At 45.2% G+C, this 16,058-nt stretch overlaps 1 protein-coding gene across 1 annotated transcript in view; it reads left to right on the top strand.

The window, feature by feature from the left end:
* The window catches only part of RALYL (RALY RNA binding protein like), a 113,876-nt gene that overhangs the window by 45,366 nt on the left and 52,452 nt on the right, over positions 1–16,058 (top strand). The window contains exon 3 of the mRNA XM_023746166.1: positions 9,157–9,204. Coding sequence (XP_023601934.1) covers positions 9,157–9,204 — 48 coding nt within the window. The remainder of the gene's footprint in view (positions 1–9,156; positions 9,205–16,058) is intronic.

Below are 16,058 nucleotides of genomic sequence, written 5' to 3'. Positions count from 1 at the left end.
CAGAGCACGCATGCGCGGATGGCAAGGGCGCTGCTGGCATCGAGGTAGGGTTATAACGCTTACGCGCAGAAACCCTTGACTTGTTCACACAGACACAGTAAGGGATGACCTTCTCTCCCACGCTTGTTTGATTTTTCCCCTGCTCACACACACACAAGAAGGGATGACCTGCTCACACACACACAGGGAGGGATGACCTGCTCACACGCACACAGGAAGGGATGACCTGCTCACACGCACACAGGAAGGAATGACCTGCTCACACACACACAGGAAGGGATGACCTGCTCACACACACACAGGAAGGGATGACCTGCTCACACACACACAGGAAGGGATGACCTGCTCACACGCACACAAGAAGGGATGACCTGCTCACACACACACAGGAAGGGATGACCTGCTCACACACACACAGGAAGGGATGATCTGCTCACACGCACACAGGAAAGGATGACCTGCTCACACACACACAGGAAGGGATGACCTTCTCAGGACACACAGGAAGGGATGACCCCCACCCCAAACCAAGTGTTCCTAGATGGAGAGAGTCAGGAACCCAGGCTTCTTCCCAATGATGCCCTCATCCTCAGCTCATGTCCCAGGTTAGTCCTGGGGACGGCCTCCTTCCCACTGAGTCACCTTCAGCCTCTGCACAGGGAGGGTTGGCTGTGTCTCCTTCTGCTTCTTGAAGCCCATCTCCTCTCCTGAGTCTGTCCACAGGGCCGGCTCAGAGCCTCTGGCCCATCCCCGGGATTGCCTGGTGGATCTGACTGATGTCTAGAAAGAGTTGGGAAGAGGAGTTAGGGGAGGGGATTGAAAATGGAAACAGAGGATGGGCTTGGAGGCCACTGTGGCCCCTGGTCCAGGTCTGAGTGGATGGAGGTAGCAAACCTGAGGAGGTGGCCTCACCTTTGAGTAGGGCTGAATTCAGGATTACAGGGGTGATGCATACGGCATGGTGGCACTCAGTAAACATGTGTGACTACAGGGTAATGTTTCCTGACCGTGTGGTGTCTGCTCTAACCAGAACTCTCCATGCCTCTGTGGCCAGCTCTGCAGAAAGAATGTTTCTTTCCAGCGCTGGGCCCCACACTGGGTGCCCCGGAGCCCCTGAGGCACGGAGAGGAGGGGCTGCGAGTGAGGATGCCAGGAGGGCAGGGTGCTGCTCTGTGTCAGCTGGACCCAATGGGTGTCAATTTTCTCACTGCACATGACGGCGCACCCACACCAGCTTACTAAATGCTTCCTCGTCGGTTTTGATAGCTGCATGACATTCTCCAGTATGAATACTCCACACCTTTGACCAGTCTCTTATTGATAGACAGGTGGTGTGGCCATATTTGCCACCATTAACCATGTATGTATCACCCACGATCCAGCTATTCCATTTCTCAAAATTGATCCAGCAGGTAGTCTCACTTTATTATCCTTGTTGACTCTCTCTCCGTTGTCCCACATCATCAGCTATAAATGGCTTTGCTGGGGATCAGAGTGGCTCCCCAATGTCACTTTCACTGGCTTCATTAAAGTTCACACTCTCTGTAAGATCTGCATTTCACCCCCAGGGAGGCCGAGGGGCAGCCCGGACCCTGCTGAGTCCCCTCCCACACCACGGGCCCCTCTTACTTCTGCTTTATCTTCTCTTTGGAGTTTCATATTACAATCACCATGAATGTCTAAATAATAGCTTAGTGATCCAGGGCAATCATTCTGTGCACAAAAGTTATTTTCACTTTTAGAGGCCGTGTGAACCTCAGATCTGCTGGCAGAGGATTTAAAGCCTCGCTTCCCAATTAGAGTCTGTTCACCAGCCAGGAATGACTGATCTTTATTTCATCCGTCTCAAAATGTGACCTTTTCCACACTTTTAATGACATTTTAAAGTACAGAATACGTCTTGATTCAAAAGATTTCCCACTTAATTCTGCAGAACAAATCAGTTATCACAGTTTAACCGGTCGCTGCCAAATACCAGAAAAAGATGGGCATCACTTATACTTTAAGAGCTTATGTGTCTGTCTGGGGTGGGGGGGGGGGGAATACCTTGAGCAGCTATATTTTGGCATGCCAACTAAGATAGATATTAAGATAAAAAATCAACCCCCAATGTTTCATGGTTTTAGATATCTTATTGTTTCTTCAGTGAAATTGTTACTGGGCCACATTCAGAACTCACCATTAGATCCTACAGGCCACATTCAACTTCAAAATGACAGGACAACCTGGCCGGTGTGGCTCAGTTGGTTGGGCACCATCCCATGTACCAGGAGGCGCCAGTTGGATTCCCTCCCCATCAGGGCACATGCCCAGGTTGCAGGCTCGATCCCCAATAGGGGTGTGCAGGAGGCAGCTGATCGATGTTTCTCTCTCATCAATGTTCTATCTCTCTCTCCCTTTCCTTTGCTCTCAATAAAAACATATTTTTAAAAAATAAAAATGACAGAACAGTCTAACCCAAGATGGCCATTGTAATGGTCTAAAATTCTAAATTAAATATTCAGATGTTTAAGCATTCTAGTGTAGATATGTTGTTTTCTTACAAAAAAATAATAATAATAATAATAAATGTTATGGGAGAAAGTCTCACAAATGTGTACCATTCAGTTCAAAAAGTATCTCCTGGGTGACTGCACACACCTGCCTTCCCAGGCTCCCCTTAGTGAGGCAGAGGCACGCACAGCCAATTCCACACCATCTTCAGCCAGAAGACTGCAGACGTGACAAGAATGACACCTGCACACTGATGACTAAATCTGCTTAAAACAAGAGATGGCCGTACCCAGCAGGATTCTGCCATGAGCCCTCCTGGAATATCTTACTGTGGAAACTTCAGCATCGAGAAATTCAGACAAAGTAAATTAAGTTCAAAGGAGGAAGACAGGAGTGATTAATGGGATGGAGAGGCTGGTCTGTGAAGGAAAAGGCTAACAGAAATAAATCTGTATAGATTAGCTATGTGACAGGAACAGAAGAGGGCTGACAAGCATTGAGTCCAATACAAATTCAGAAAGACAGCAATCAAACAATAACACCAGCAAAACAAAGTAGCAAAAACAAACAATAGCACAGGAGGTGTAATTTAGTCCAACTCAACAAACTTTTTCATTGAAGACAAGGAGTTAGGCCTTTAAGTATGGATGCCTATTCAACACAATGAAGATACAACACGTTGACAGGTGCACACCTTGAGCAGAACCCCTAACAGGGAACTTTCTGCTGAGCAACCAGTCCAGCTAAGGCTAAGGCTGTGGAGAGGGGGGTCTCTCTCCGAGAGCAAGGAGCCTCGCTGGGCCACACAGAGCGCAGGGTTGGGAAGGGCAGGCTGAGTGAGGAGTAATGGGACACACTGCTGAAGACTGTTGGAAGGAGCACCTGCATTTTGGAGGGAAATAAAGTTTGCAGTCTCAAGGTTACCTGGAGGTCATGCAGAGCAGCTGGAGAGGTGCTGTTGCGGTTCTTTGTTTATTTTGACACTTTGTAAAAAGAATGCTTTTAATTCCTTAGCAGCGTATGTGGTGGGTGGGGGTCTGGGAGAGACTTGAGACCAGGAATGCCTGTTGGGAGCCCGTGTCGCTGCTCCAGGCAAGACTGCATCTCCAGGCCAGGCCTTCCAAGGGGCTGGGTGCTTGGTTCACCTGCTGTCATACTTACAGTTCTCTCATCAAAGGTGACAAGACGTCTATAAAAATAAATGTTCATCCTCATGGCAGCTTTAGAAAGTAATCATGAATCGGAGAGTGTTGTATTTAGATATTTATTTTCATTCATTCTAAACCAGAAGACAGCAGTGGAAATGAAACACAGCTGGGAATCCCACGGGCAACTATTCTTCCCAAGAGAGCCTATTGGGGAAAGGTAACAAGCGTACCCCATTCAGGCGACGCTTCCAAAACCAGAATCCCTCGCTAGCTCAGCCAGAAGAGAGAAAAAGAATTCTTCTTCTTTTCCTTCTCCTTCCCTCTTGTTCCCAGAATTCACCCTTCACACATCTTTCCATTAGAGTCACCTCCCTTCAAATGTGAGACAGCAAGCTTGACACAGCAAGTAAGAGACCGGACTCTGACCGGGGCGGGTGGGTTGTTTAATCTTTTGAACTTCTTAGGCACTTGATCTTCTTAAGCTGCCAGGTCCTAGTCCACAATAGCCTGGAATTTTATAAATCCTTTAGTTCCTGCTGCCAGCCCCCCACCCCACTCCCCAATCCAAAGGTCCTTGGGAGTAAATCCAATATTTTGTCAATAATGTTTAGGCTAAATAACTTAACTCACTGTTTTTGAATTTTGAATCTATGCATGTGTGTATCCACTACACACACATACACACACACACACACACACACACACACACTCCAAAGTAAATGTACAGATTTATACATATGAAAATGGACAGATGTTGTCTGCATATTTCTTGGCTAAGTTTACAAATCTGTTCAACTATCTGTATGTACTCTGAAAGTTGGAAGCCTACGCCCAGTTCTATGACGGGTAGAGCAGGATCTTTGGTGCCGCTGAGGACACGTCCGCGGAGGGGGGGGGGGGGGGGGCGGGGGGGAGCTCCGCACTCAGGCAGTGAGCGCCTGTCGTCACTTCTGCACGCAGGACTCCCGCAAGCGCACTGAGAGGAGGGTGCTAGAAAGCCATGAACTTCCTGAAGCACATTCTCCATCTGATTCCGCCGCTGATTCCAACCAGCTAGAAGGACCAGGCCCAGTCCCTCTCTCTCATGACATCTTTGATCCCTGTGTCCCACCAACCACATCCTACAAGCTCTCCTAGTAGTGTTTATTTCTATTTTGGCACTTATGAAATTCTGCTTTGAATTATGGTCTCGTGTGTATTTGTCTGATCACTTACACTTAGAATGACTTTCCTTGAGATTAGAAGCCATGTTCCGCCTATATTATCGACAACTCCCAGTATTGTGCTTACAATAAGTACTCAATAATTGATTATTCAACTTACTTTCTTAGAGAGCCCGGTGCAGTCATTGAGAAGCTCCGGTAATAGTCACTATTGACAGGGTGTCTGTTAAGAAGTCACTAAAGTGCTCCCCCCTTGTGTTAAGAAGTTTGTTAACATTCTTCAGATTATATTTTAATGAAGTTTCATAATGGAAAATACCAAGAATACTTTTGTGTATTAGTCTACTCATACTAAGCTGACTTTATGAACACAAAGGGATTAGAGAAAATGGATCTCATATATTGCAAAACCCAATGAGTTGTGGTGATTTCTTCTTCTATAAATGAAAAAGTTTATATAAATGAAAAAGTTTAAATGAAATTCCAGAAACATTACTAGGTCTCATTTAATCTTCAGTAATAAAAGAAAGTGTGTGTGTGTGTTGTATGACTCTCAACAATTACTTTACCAATTCTGATTTCTCATTAAATTTTAAAGAAATGTGAGCAAATAGATTAAAGCTACATTGAAAGGTAGAATAAAAGTCATGAATGTGTACCAGATTTAAAAATGAAAATACAAAGTATTTGGGTTACAAATACTTTCATTCCACTTTTCTAGAAAATCAAGCACTGCTCCTTGCCACTGGCTTCGCCCCCAAATGACAGAAATGCTGACATTTACTGGACTTAGTTTCCTCCAGGACAATGTGCTGCACAGCCTGACTTATTATCCTTTGTTTTCAGTGGCCTAAGGTCCAGGTTGTCATACAAAACTACCGCAATGAAATTTCCAAAAATTCCTCCCTTAAAAGCCAAAAGAGATTAGCCCCAGGCGTAGCAGCTGCCCTCCTGGCTCAGGGGAGGGCAAAGAGGATATTTTCAAAGTGAAAGACAAGTGTCTTTCTGGCAGTAAAATTCAAGGATACATAATGTACCCTAGAAACTTCAATGTGACTCCTGGAGATGCCATTTTGGACAGCTAATTTCCAGTAGAGGTTTGCACAGAAAGAAAAAGGAGGGATTTTTATGAAAGAGATACAATCTGCAAGGGAGGAAAAAAAGACCAAAAAAAAAAAAAAAGGGATTGAGGGGGGTGGCAGGAAGGCCCAAGAAAGCATAAGAAAAGTGCATGAGACTAACCCGGGGTGTTCTCTCTTCATCTCCTTGTATCTCTTCCTCCTCCTTGGAAACCCAGCTCGATTTTACAGCCAATGAGCTGAACCTGACGTGTCCGCTAAAAGTTCAAACCATCAAGACAAAAGCAGGCTCATCATGATTGCCCTGACATTTCATCTCATTACCAGCTTGACAGGCGAAATCGAGTTCATGATGCAGACGTGGGGTTGGAGGTCAAACCATCCTGATGCTCAGTCTCACCTGCTCTTGTGAATGACCTTAGCAGTCAGGGTGAAACAAAGCAAGTAGGATGGACAGATCGCCTCAGCAGCCACTGAGAACAATAAAAACGGATTAGTTTTCTTGCTCATTTTTAAATTCCCAGAGGCTGTTCCATTTCTGAAGTGCTTCCTAAAGGCTGAAGACGCAGGGATGGGATGAGCACCATCTGCCACATTAGGAACATGTATTAATCGGTTCATGAGTCATCGTTTCTTCTTGCTGTTAAGCTCTGCTGTCTGAGGTTGTAATATAAAAAAGAGTCTCAGGAAAAAAGATAATAAAACATAATTAGCATTTCTCAGTGCCTGTCCACAGATGGCAGTCTAAGGAAGATGTGGTGCCTATGCAATGGAACGTTGCCCAGCCACGAAGAAGGACATCCGGCCAACAGGACAGCTTGGGTGGGTCTTGTGGGCATATAAGTCAGGCAGAGAAAGACTAGTACTACACAATCCCACTTATATGTGGAATCAGGAAAAAAAAATCTCAGAAAAATAGGCTAGATGATGCCAGCAGGGCCTGGCGATGGGGAGAGATGGGGAGACATTGGCCAAATGTTACAAACTACCAGTTATAATATGAACATATTCTTCAAAAATAAGTTAAAACAATAATTATTCATGATGAATTAGAGTAAAAGTAGCATGACTTTAAACAAAAAGTGATATATATATACTAGGGGCCCAGTGCACCAATTCATGCACCTTGAAAGGAACTGTGGGCTGTGAAGCTGCAGTGGACACAGGGGCAGGTCTCGGCCCATCTCCGCACCCTCCCCCCGAGGCCCCCAGTCCCCTGTCTGCCAGCAGCCCCTCTCCCGCTGCTCGCACCTGTGATGGCGTGGAGTGATTGGGACCAGCGCCAGCAGTGGATGCGAGCGGGGATGGCGCCAACAGCAGGTACGAGTGGCAGCTGCTGCCCTGATTGCCCCTCAGGAGCAGGGGGAAGTAGAGAAGCCCTCAGGGGCGATTGGGGCTGGCAGCCACCACTCACACCCACTGATGGTGCCGAGTGATCAGGGCCAGTGTCGGGCAGCAGGTGCAAGCAGTGGATGGGAGCAAAGAATTTTCAGTGACTGGTGCCCTGCCTTGGTCTGGTGCCCCCGCTCATCTGCTCCACCATCCCACTGTGGCCGATGGCCGCCTGCTGCTGATACCCGCCATGTTCTGCGCATGGGCTCAGCCCTCGCAGCCCCGGCTGCCTCACGACCCAGGCTCTGAGGCCCCACCCACTGGTCATTCTGGAAGATCATCTGGAAGGTTGTTCCAGAAGGTCGTTCCACTGTCCAGTCTAATTAGCATATTAGCTCTTTATTATATAGGATATATACACACTGTTATATTATTCAGTCATAAAAAGGAATGAAGTGAAATTCTGTTATATGCTACAACGTGGATAAACTTTGAAAACGTTTTGATAACTGAAACAAGCCAGACGAAAAGGACCAATATGGTACAATTCCACTTATAGGACGAACCTAGACTAGGCAAATTCACAAAGACAGAAAGTAGGATGGAGGTTACAGGGCTGTGGGGGAGAGGGTGCGTTACAGAATGTCTGGGAAGATGAAAACTCTGGAAGTGGATAGTGCTGATGTTTGCACAACATTGTGACTGTACCTAATGGTGCTGAATTGCATACGTAAAATGGGCTAAAATCATAAGCTTTATGACAACATAAATGAGTAATGTTAAAAATAATCACTTCCTTGTAGAGCAGATACAGGGTTGGCGTGAGAGTAAACTTCTCCCAGCTTGGGCGGTCGCACAGCGTCACCACAGCGCTCCAGACCTGGATTCTAAAGTGTTTTCCTCCAGTGTCGGCTCTGTCACTTCCTAGTGGTAAACATTGGAGCAATTGCTCGGATGAGTAGCTCAGTTGGTTAGCGTGTAGTCCTGGTACACCAAGGTTGGGGATCCCTGGTCAGGGCACATACAAGAATCAGCCAGTGATGCATAAATAATGGAACAACAGAGCTCTCTCTCTCTCTCTCTCTCTCTCTCTCTCTCTCTCTCTCTTTCTCTATCTCTCTCAAAATCAATAAGTAAAAAATAAATTCAATATTTTTTAAATTTTGAGCAAGTCACTGAGGTCCTTTGCGCTTTAGTTTCTTCCAGTTACAGTATCCAGCCAGGGTTGTTTTGAGGACAAGATTAAAAGAAAATACTGCATAGAAAGTGCTTTATCAACTCCACACTATAGTGCATGGGGGCAAAGTGTATAATATATCCCTTTAAGGTACTTAGTTATAACCATCTTATCACTGAAATGTACTTTTTAATTCCTATTTAAATACCCAGTAATATTGTTGTAGTTGGTATGATTCAGCCAAAGTGACCTTTTTAAAAAATTTTCTCTATGTAAAAGTATTGAATCATAGTGTTTAGAGTTTTAAAAGCTGAATTTCTGAGGAAACCACAATCCTACTTCCATTCTTAGAGAGAATGGGCCCCTAAACCCTTTCATTTGTGCTATTTTGATTCCTTCTGTTCATTGGTTAGCCTCATTATACAGACCTTAGGAAGAAGAGACAGCTATATTATATCTTCTCTAGGGAAAAAAATGGGCTTCAATCATGTTTAATTACAAGTATTGAAATATTTCATTTTGCTTCCTGGTCTCATCTTCCATTCCAACCAACATCAGTCTCTACCATGTCAAACATGTGGCAGTTCTCTGACACGCTGTGATAGACAAGGAAACATTATCATGCAAAACTCTTCAGACACATAATTACATTGAAAAATAAGTATTTATAAAGCGACTAAGTTGCTTGCTAGAACATCATAAATTAGTACCAAAAATCAATGTGTGAAACAAATGTCAACTAATTTTTTTGTTTCTCCCCTTAGTGGTTACGTCTTCGACTATGATTACTACAGAGATGATTTCTACAATCGGTATGTAAACTTTTCATCTTGTTTCCCTTTGATTTAAATTATCTTTTAAGTATTTTGTACATTTCATTTATGGCTATTCTTGATTAATGTGTTTAAAATATTTTATAGTAAAAGGAAAAGAAACTATTAAGTCCCCCAAAATACAATCTAAACAGCTTTTCCTATTTTCATTGTCCTTACTGGATTACATAAAGTACAACTTTAGGTGCTTAAGCCTAATATTAGGTGTCTGATATTTGCATAATATTTTAGAGATTTAATCAACCAAAGTTATTCTCCGGGTCTGTTGTTAACTTTGAATTTTTTAAGACAGAGCTTTATAAACTCAGAAAATGACTTCAACCTTAGACACCTGCTTTCATATGACAACTGAACAGCCTAGATCGGTTTGATTCTGTGAAGTACACTACACCCACTCGGCACAGTGTGGGGCCAGGAGAGGAGACGGTGCACAGTGATGCTAATAATCAGTGGGAAAACGAGACTTTTCATGGTCCTTACAAATGTTTGTTAAAACATTAAAAACTCTCTTATTCTAGGCTATAAATGTACAAGGAAATACAGTAAAACTAATAGTTACGTAGTACACTGTGATTTAAAATGGTGAAAATATTGAGAGTTAATGTGTTTTATTTCTTTGCAAAAAAAGACTTCTCCAAAATAGTTCGAGCAGTCGGTTCTCCTCCTGACTTAGGGCGTGGAGCCGGCGAGTGGGTGTTTCCCAAGGGTGGGTCAGCATGGCGGCGGGAGCCTGTGGAGGACCATGCCCCAGAGTCCTTCGTGGGGAGCTCTTTCCCCTGTGTCCCTCTCCGGGGACTCCCCACCTTCCTCATCCACGTCCATGGGTTTGCTTTTCCTGAATCCCTCTGGCTCCACATCTGGAGTCAACCAGAAGCATGGTCAGCCTGGCTGTAGGGTTAGGGTTAGGGTTAGGCCATGTGCCCTACAATCCCACTTCCATTACATTTATGCTTAGATGATATTTACATTTTACTGGTCTGGCATCTATCTATATAATAGAGGAATATGCAAATTAGCCCAGACACCATAACTCCGGACAACAGGAACCTGAGGCTGCATAGTGCCTGGCCAGGCTGAGGGACCTTGGGCCGCACCCCCCGACCCGGCTCTGGGCTGGAAAACCTCAGGCCACACCCCCTGCCCCACGGGGCTTGACAGGGGACCTGAGGAGACACCCTCCACCCTGGCGCCAGGCGGGGGGACCTGAGGCTGCGCCCCCCCCTCCCCCCCGTGGCAGGGCTTGACGGGGACCTGAGGCTGTGCCCCTGCCGGGAGGGGCTTCCAGTTCCTGCTGCTCTTTCCTCTTGGTGACACGTCCCTCTTGAAGTTATCCAACTGTGTGAAATGCCACATGGCTCATCCTGAGCAGACAGCACCCCCACATCTGCTGTTTGTGTGACCCAAGTGACAGGTGACCTGACAGCCCTCGAAAGAGGTGTTGGGCTGAGGGTCGGTCAGGGGGCGCCGTGGTCTATGGACTGAGAACCTAGTAGCTAAGCCTGGGCTTCCTGAAACTTCTCCCAGTCCACACACTGGGGACACTGAAAGGCACCTGGTGCTGGTGGGGGACTGGTGTTATTTAACACAACGTTGGCTTGAAATGCAGAGATATGCAAAGTGAGGAGCCGCTGTACATAGGCCATGGGACCAGCAAAAATGATGTAAATATCTCTTAAGCCTTTAATTATAAGTTTTATTCAAACAAAATTCCCAAGGTACAGGAAGGCAAACTTGGAGAAAGAGTTTGTGATGGACATTTACAAACTCTGAGGGCAGAGACTGTGCAGCCCTTGTCAGGGTCCAGCCCCGGGTCATCTCCGCTTCCCCTGGGACCTTCCTGTGTGGATCTTTCTCCTCGGACCCGAGCCGGCTCATTGCCTGACTTCCCTGCAGCCCTGAGCACACGCTTCCCGACCAAATCCTCCGCTGGTACCTCCAGGGCACCTTGGTTCTGCTGTGTATTCCTCTCTGGGTGCCTCCCTTCCCCAAAGCAGGAAAGGTGCTCTGTTTGCTAGTTTTTGCCTCCTCGGGCACTTTCATGTCTCCCTCCCCGTGGACACCAGTCTGTGTTACTGTTTCATCTCCGTACATTTAAGAGACTTTGGTTTTCCCGGGTCACACGGTTAATCAATGACAAAGCTACAGTCATAACCTATGGGTGTGGTCAGCGACCCGCTGTGTGAATATGCAAATCACAGGGGCTAAGTGCCAGGCGCAGCCTTGCCCCCGGAAGTAGCCCCGCAGCCCGCCTTCCTGACCACTGTCCGCCGCTGCAGAAAGCAGGTACTTCACTATTATCCCTTCGTGGCCAGATAGGAATTTTTAGAAATTATTTTACCAAGTCATTTCTAACATTTCTACAAAATATACTTCATTTTAAATATTAAATAGCTTCTAATAACTTGTCCTAAAAATGATGTGAAGTTCTGGCAGCATTAAAATAACCCACAGATATTAAGAAAATATAATTTATTTTATTTTTTACTGAGTTTATTGGGGTGACATTGGTTAATAAAATTATACAGACTTCAGGGGTACAATTCTATATACATCATCTGTATATTGTATTGTGTGTTCACCACCCAAAGTCAAGTCTCCTTCCATCACCATTTATCCCCCTGTACCCTTTCCTTCTTCATCCCCCCTCCCCCTGGAAAGCACCACAGTTTTCTGGGAAGAAAACATAACATTTAGACAGTCTTCAAACTATTTGGAAATTTTCATGTTTGACAACTTTAAAGACATTTTCAAGTGCAGCTTTTTTTTGAGTTGCAGAACATTATTCTAATTGCTATGACTGGAGTTTTCAATCAGTGTACATTGTCATTTAGTCTGTCAGTGTGAAATTGTTTGAGCGTTGTAATTGCTTGAGTATTTTCTAACATGTGACTTCTTCCGAATGTAAAGAATTTCAGTTTGGTCTAGATGGCAAGAGAGCCAAGTTCTGGGCAAGTGGTCAGGTCCAGTCCTCTCACCTTTACAAGGAAGCCAAGCCTGGTTGGCGTGGCTCAGTGGTTGAGCGTCGACCTATGAACCAGGAGGTCATGGTTCGATTCCTGGTCAGGCATATGCCTGGTGCTGTTGGGGGACTGGTTGCAGGCTCGATCCCCAGTTGGGGGGGAGGGGTGCAGGAGGCAACTGATCAATGATTCACTCTCATCATTGATGTTTCTATCTCTCTCTCCCTTGCCCTCCCTCTATGAAATCAATAAAAATATTTTAAAATAAAGGAAACCAAGATCATTTTTTACTTTATATAAATTATTGTTTAATAAAATCATTAATTAGATTAGATATCATTAAATAGATAGGTAGGTAGATAGGTGAATAAATAGATGACAGAGATAGATAGATAGGTAGATAGATCAATAGATAGAAGATAGATAGGTAGAGAAATAGGTAAATAGATGGATAGATGATAGATAAATAGAAAGATGATGGATGGATGATAAATAGATGATAGAAAGATAGATAGATAGATAGATAGATAGATAGATAGATAGATGATAGATAGATAATAGATAGATAAGATAGATAGATAGATAGATAGATAGATAGATAGATAGATAGATAGATATAGATAGACAGATAGATAGATGACAGATAGATAGATGACAGATAAATAGATAGGTAGATCTTAATCAGCCAAATAATTACAGTCTGAAGCTCTCAGATGCCTCTCCTCTATACAACAAAGCTGACTCTGAACAATTTCCAAATAATCCGTTTGTCTTATATGAAACCTGTTTGGCTTGTGAGTGTGCAGAAGTGTGCTGTGCTTGTGTTGCTAACAGGCTGTGTGAGCAGTCTGCGCTCTCATCAGTGTGTCCTCCATTTTTTGCACTGGGCTGGCAAAGGCACGAGCACCTGCCACAGTGGGCACAGCCAGGAGTCCCCTGTGAACACAGATGCCCAGGATGGAGCGTCCAGACCAGGGAAATAGCTCACAAGTCAGTGCGAACAGTTTTATCCAGTGATTCCTCGTAGTTAAATTCTGTTTGTATTTATGGCTCTTGTTTTTCTTTCTTTACCGGTGGTGCAAACTTGGACACATTATTTAATACCTCAAACCCTGTTGTCTCTTCCAGAAGTGAGCATGATATTAATTCCTGCCTCATGAGGCTGTGATGAGGGTACATGAAGTGGCATATGTGTAATCATCAGCATTATGCCTGGTATTGTTTTTCATGCTTCATCGGTGTGGGTTAAGCACAGTTAGCAGTAACCGATCACAGTGAAATTGATTGCTTACGCCGATATTCTTGGAGCAAAGGCCCAGTGACAGAGGAACAGGTGGCTGGTCCGCTGTCCTTCCTCACTGCCCATGTCCTGCTCCCGTCGGCTGCTTGTAGCTTTCCCTCCTGCCCCCAGAGCCTCCCGTTCAGCTGACCTGAGAGCGTGCTGCTGTCTCCTTTAACCAGGTGGCTCTGGGTCGGGTCACACGGCTGTTTCACAGGGACGACTGCATGGAAAAAGCAAAGAGGAAACTGATATCATGGAGTTCGAGATGGCACGAAGCAGCAGCCTCCTCCAGGGCTGGGGCCGGAGCAGAGGTTGGGACTGTGGGAGGGACTTTGAGCGCTGGCCCCTGTGGCTGTGTCTGAGCCCAGAGGGGTGCCCACCACTTCCAGGGGCGTGAAAGGACTGTCCTGCCAGCCAGGGTGGCAAAGACACTCAGCCTGGGCCCACCCCTGCTGCAGGGACGGAGGGCCAATGCGGGGTGAGGACACAGGCGGAGCGATGGGGACAAAACAGGACCCCAACGCGAAGACAAGAGCAGACAGGAAGCAGCGCGGTCTCCCTGCCTGGTCTCGCTGTGCCCCTCAGGTCCCTTGTTGTGGTCTGCAGAGTCCCAACCCAGCTGTGGCTCAAGCGTGGCTGCAGCTGAGAGATGCTAACCTGGGAAGGACAGCATCCACAGGGTACCGTTGCCGATTTCTGCCCATGGGGATTCTAACGCACATGGGAATTACCAACATTTAGGGAGTTTTAAACGCTTAGAAACTCTTTAACAAAGGTCCATCTTATCGTGGTGGTTCTAATAGCACACTGGCCCGGCAGTAACTTTTCCTAAGGTTAACTGAACGCCTATCCCTCATCCCTCATTTCACCAAATAGGACCTGAGTGGCTATTCCACGCGTTCATCTCTTTATGCCACGCAGAGCATTGAGCAGCATTGACAGCATTCGCTGGCATTTTCTGCTAAAAGGTCAAGTACAGCTCTAAATGAAGGACTTCACACGTTATTAAAACAAAACATCTTCCAAGTAAAGCAAAGGGGCGTGTGCCGGAATCCTATGGAACCCCCCAGGGGTGATTTCCGTTTCTGAGATGAGAGCAGGTTTAAGTCAGCTTCTATTCAACAGCCTCAGGAAGAACACTGAGCAGTTAAACCAGGAACAGGGGACTGCTGTTAATAGAGGAAAAGGAATGCCAGAGGTGCTTGGCCCCGGAGAAATCGTATTCCCAGTAGGTGATTCAAGGGGCTCACTCAACCCTGGGACCCTTTGACCTCCTGTTAACTAACAGAAGAGAAGCCGCTAGAGTTGCAGTTCATGAAAAATTCTAGGCTGCAGTTGTTTCAGACCATTGATTGTCGAGCACACTCTGCATTCGTGAATATTGGAAAAACATATTAGCAAGAGGCAACGTCTATGTCATTATGCAAATTTGAATTACCAGCTGGTAGAGTGGTCTTCCACTGAAAACATCTGGAAATAGCAGCATGGCACAGTTGACAAAGGGTGTAATGTGGAGGCAGAAGACCTGAGTTGCAGGCCAGCTGTGCATGTGTCGATGGCTTAAATTTGGGCAAGTCACCTCCTCCCTTTTTTGCAAGTTTCCTTCATGGGAAAAATGGCTCAACAATGCCTACATTGCAGAATTATAAGACTTAAAGACTCAATGTATTACTATTCAAATTGAAATTACCCAAAGCTATATACAAACTATAGCTGATAGCAAAGTTGTACAAAATATAAAAATTATGTTAAGGTTAAACTATTATAAGAAAGATCATTCAAGATCTCAGTCAGCGAGCCTTTAAGGCCTGTCTCAGAAGTGTTTGCACAAGACCAGGGATGACAGACTTCACTGAAATCTTGGAAAAATTTAATGACAAAAATCAGAAAGAAAAATTATTCAGCTACTGGACACAAGTGAAGGGAGTCTTTAAAAAGTATTTTCTGATCAGTTGTAACCAAAAGCTTATCTGAAGTGGGGGTGGAAATTATAGATGAATTTTGAGTCATTCAAACAGTATAGAAAAAAGATATACTAAAAGGCTATAAAAATCACTTATGTGGGTCTCAAATATAGCCTTGTTTAAAAATCAGGAGACACCTTGATTTGGTTTTATAGACTGCACACCTATCAGAAGTTAAGCAGTGTTGAAGAAGAGGATTCAAGGTTAAATCAAGTCAGGGGGAAGATCCTCTCTGGTTCCCTGGTTTGTTTGCTTTTTTAATGTATCTTTGTTGTTGAAGTTATATAGATGTACTATTTACCTCCCCCCCACTGATCCCTTCTAGCCCACCTCTGCCCCCAGTGCCAGGCTCTCACCATACTATTGTCTGTGTTCATCGGTTATACATATCTTATCTACACTAATAAAAGACAAACATGCAAATTGACCATACCTTCACTACGCCTTAAGCCACGCCCACCAGCCAATCAGAGCTACTATATGCAAATTAACCCAATCAAGATGGTGGCTGACAGCCACTGAGCTGGAGCGAGCAGGAGGTTTGGTTGTCCAGTGATGGAGGAAGCCAAGCTTCCTGCAGCCGGCTGTAGCCTCTGAAAAAGTCAACAAAGTTTCAATTATAGAAGG

The sequence above is a fragment of the Myotis lucifugus genome, unplaced genomic scaffold (assembly GCF_000147115.1).
Source record: "Myotis lucifugus unplaced genomic scaffold, Myoluc2.0 scaffold_631, whole genome shotgun sequence".
In the NCBI taxonomy this organism is placed as follows: Eukaryota; Metazoa; Chordata; class Mammalia; order Chiroptera; family Vespertilionidae; genus Myotis; species Myotis lucifugus.
This window is presented reverse-complemented; position numbering and strand designations above follow the sequence as displayed.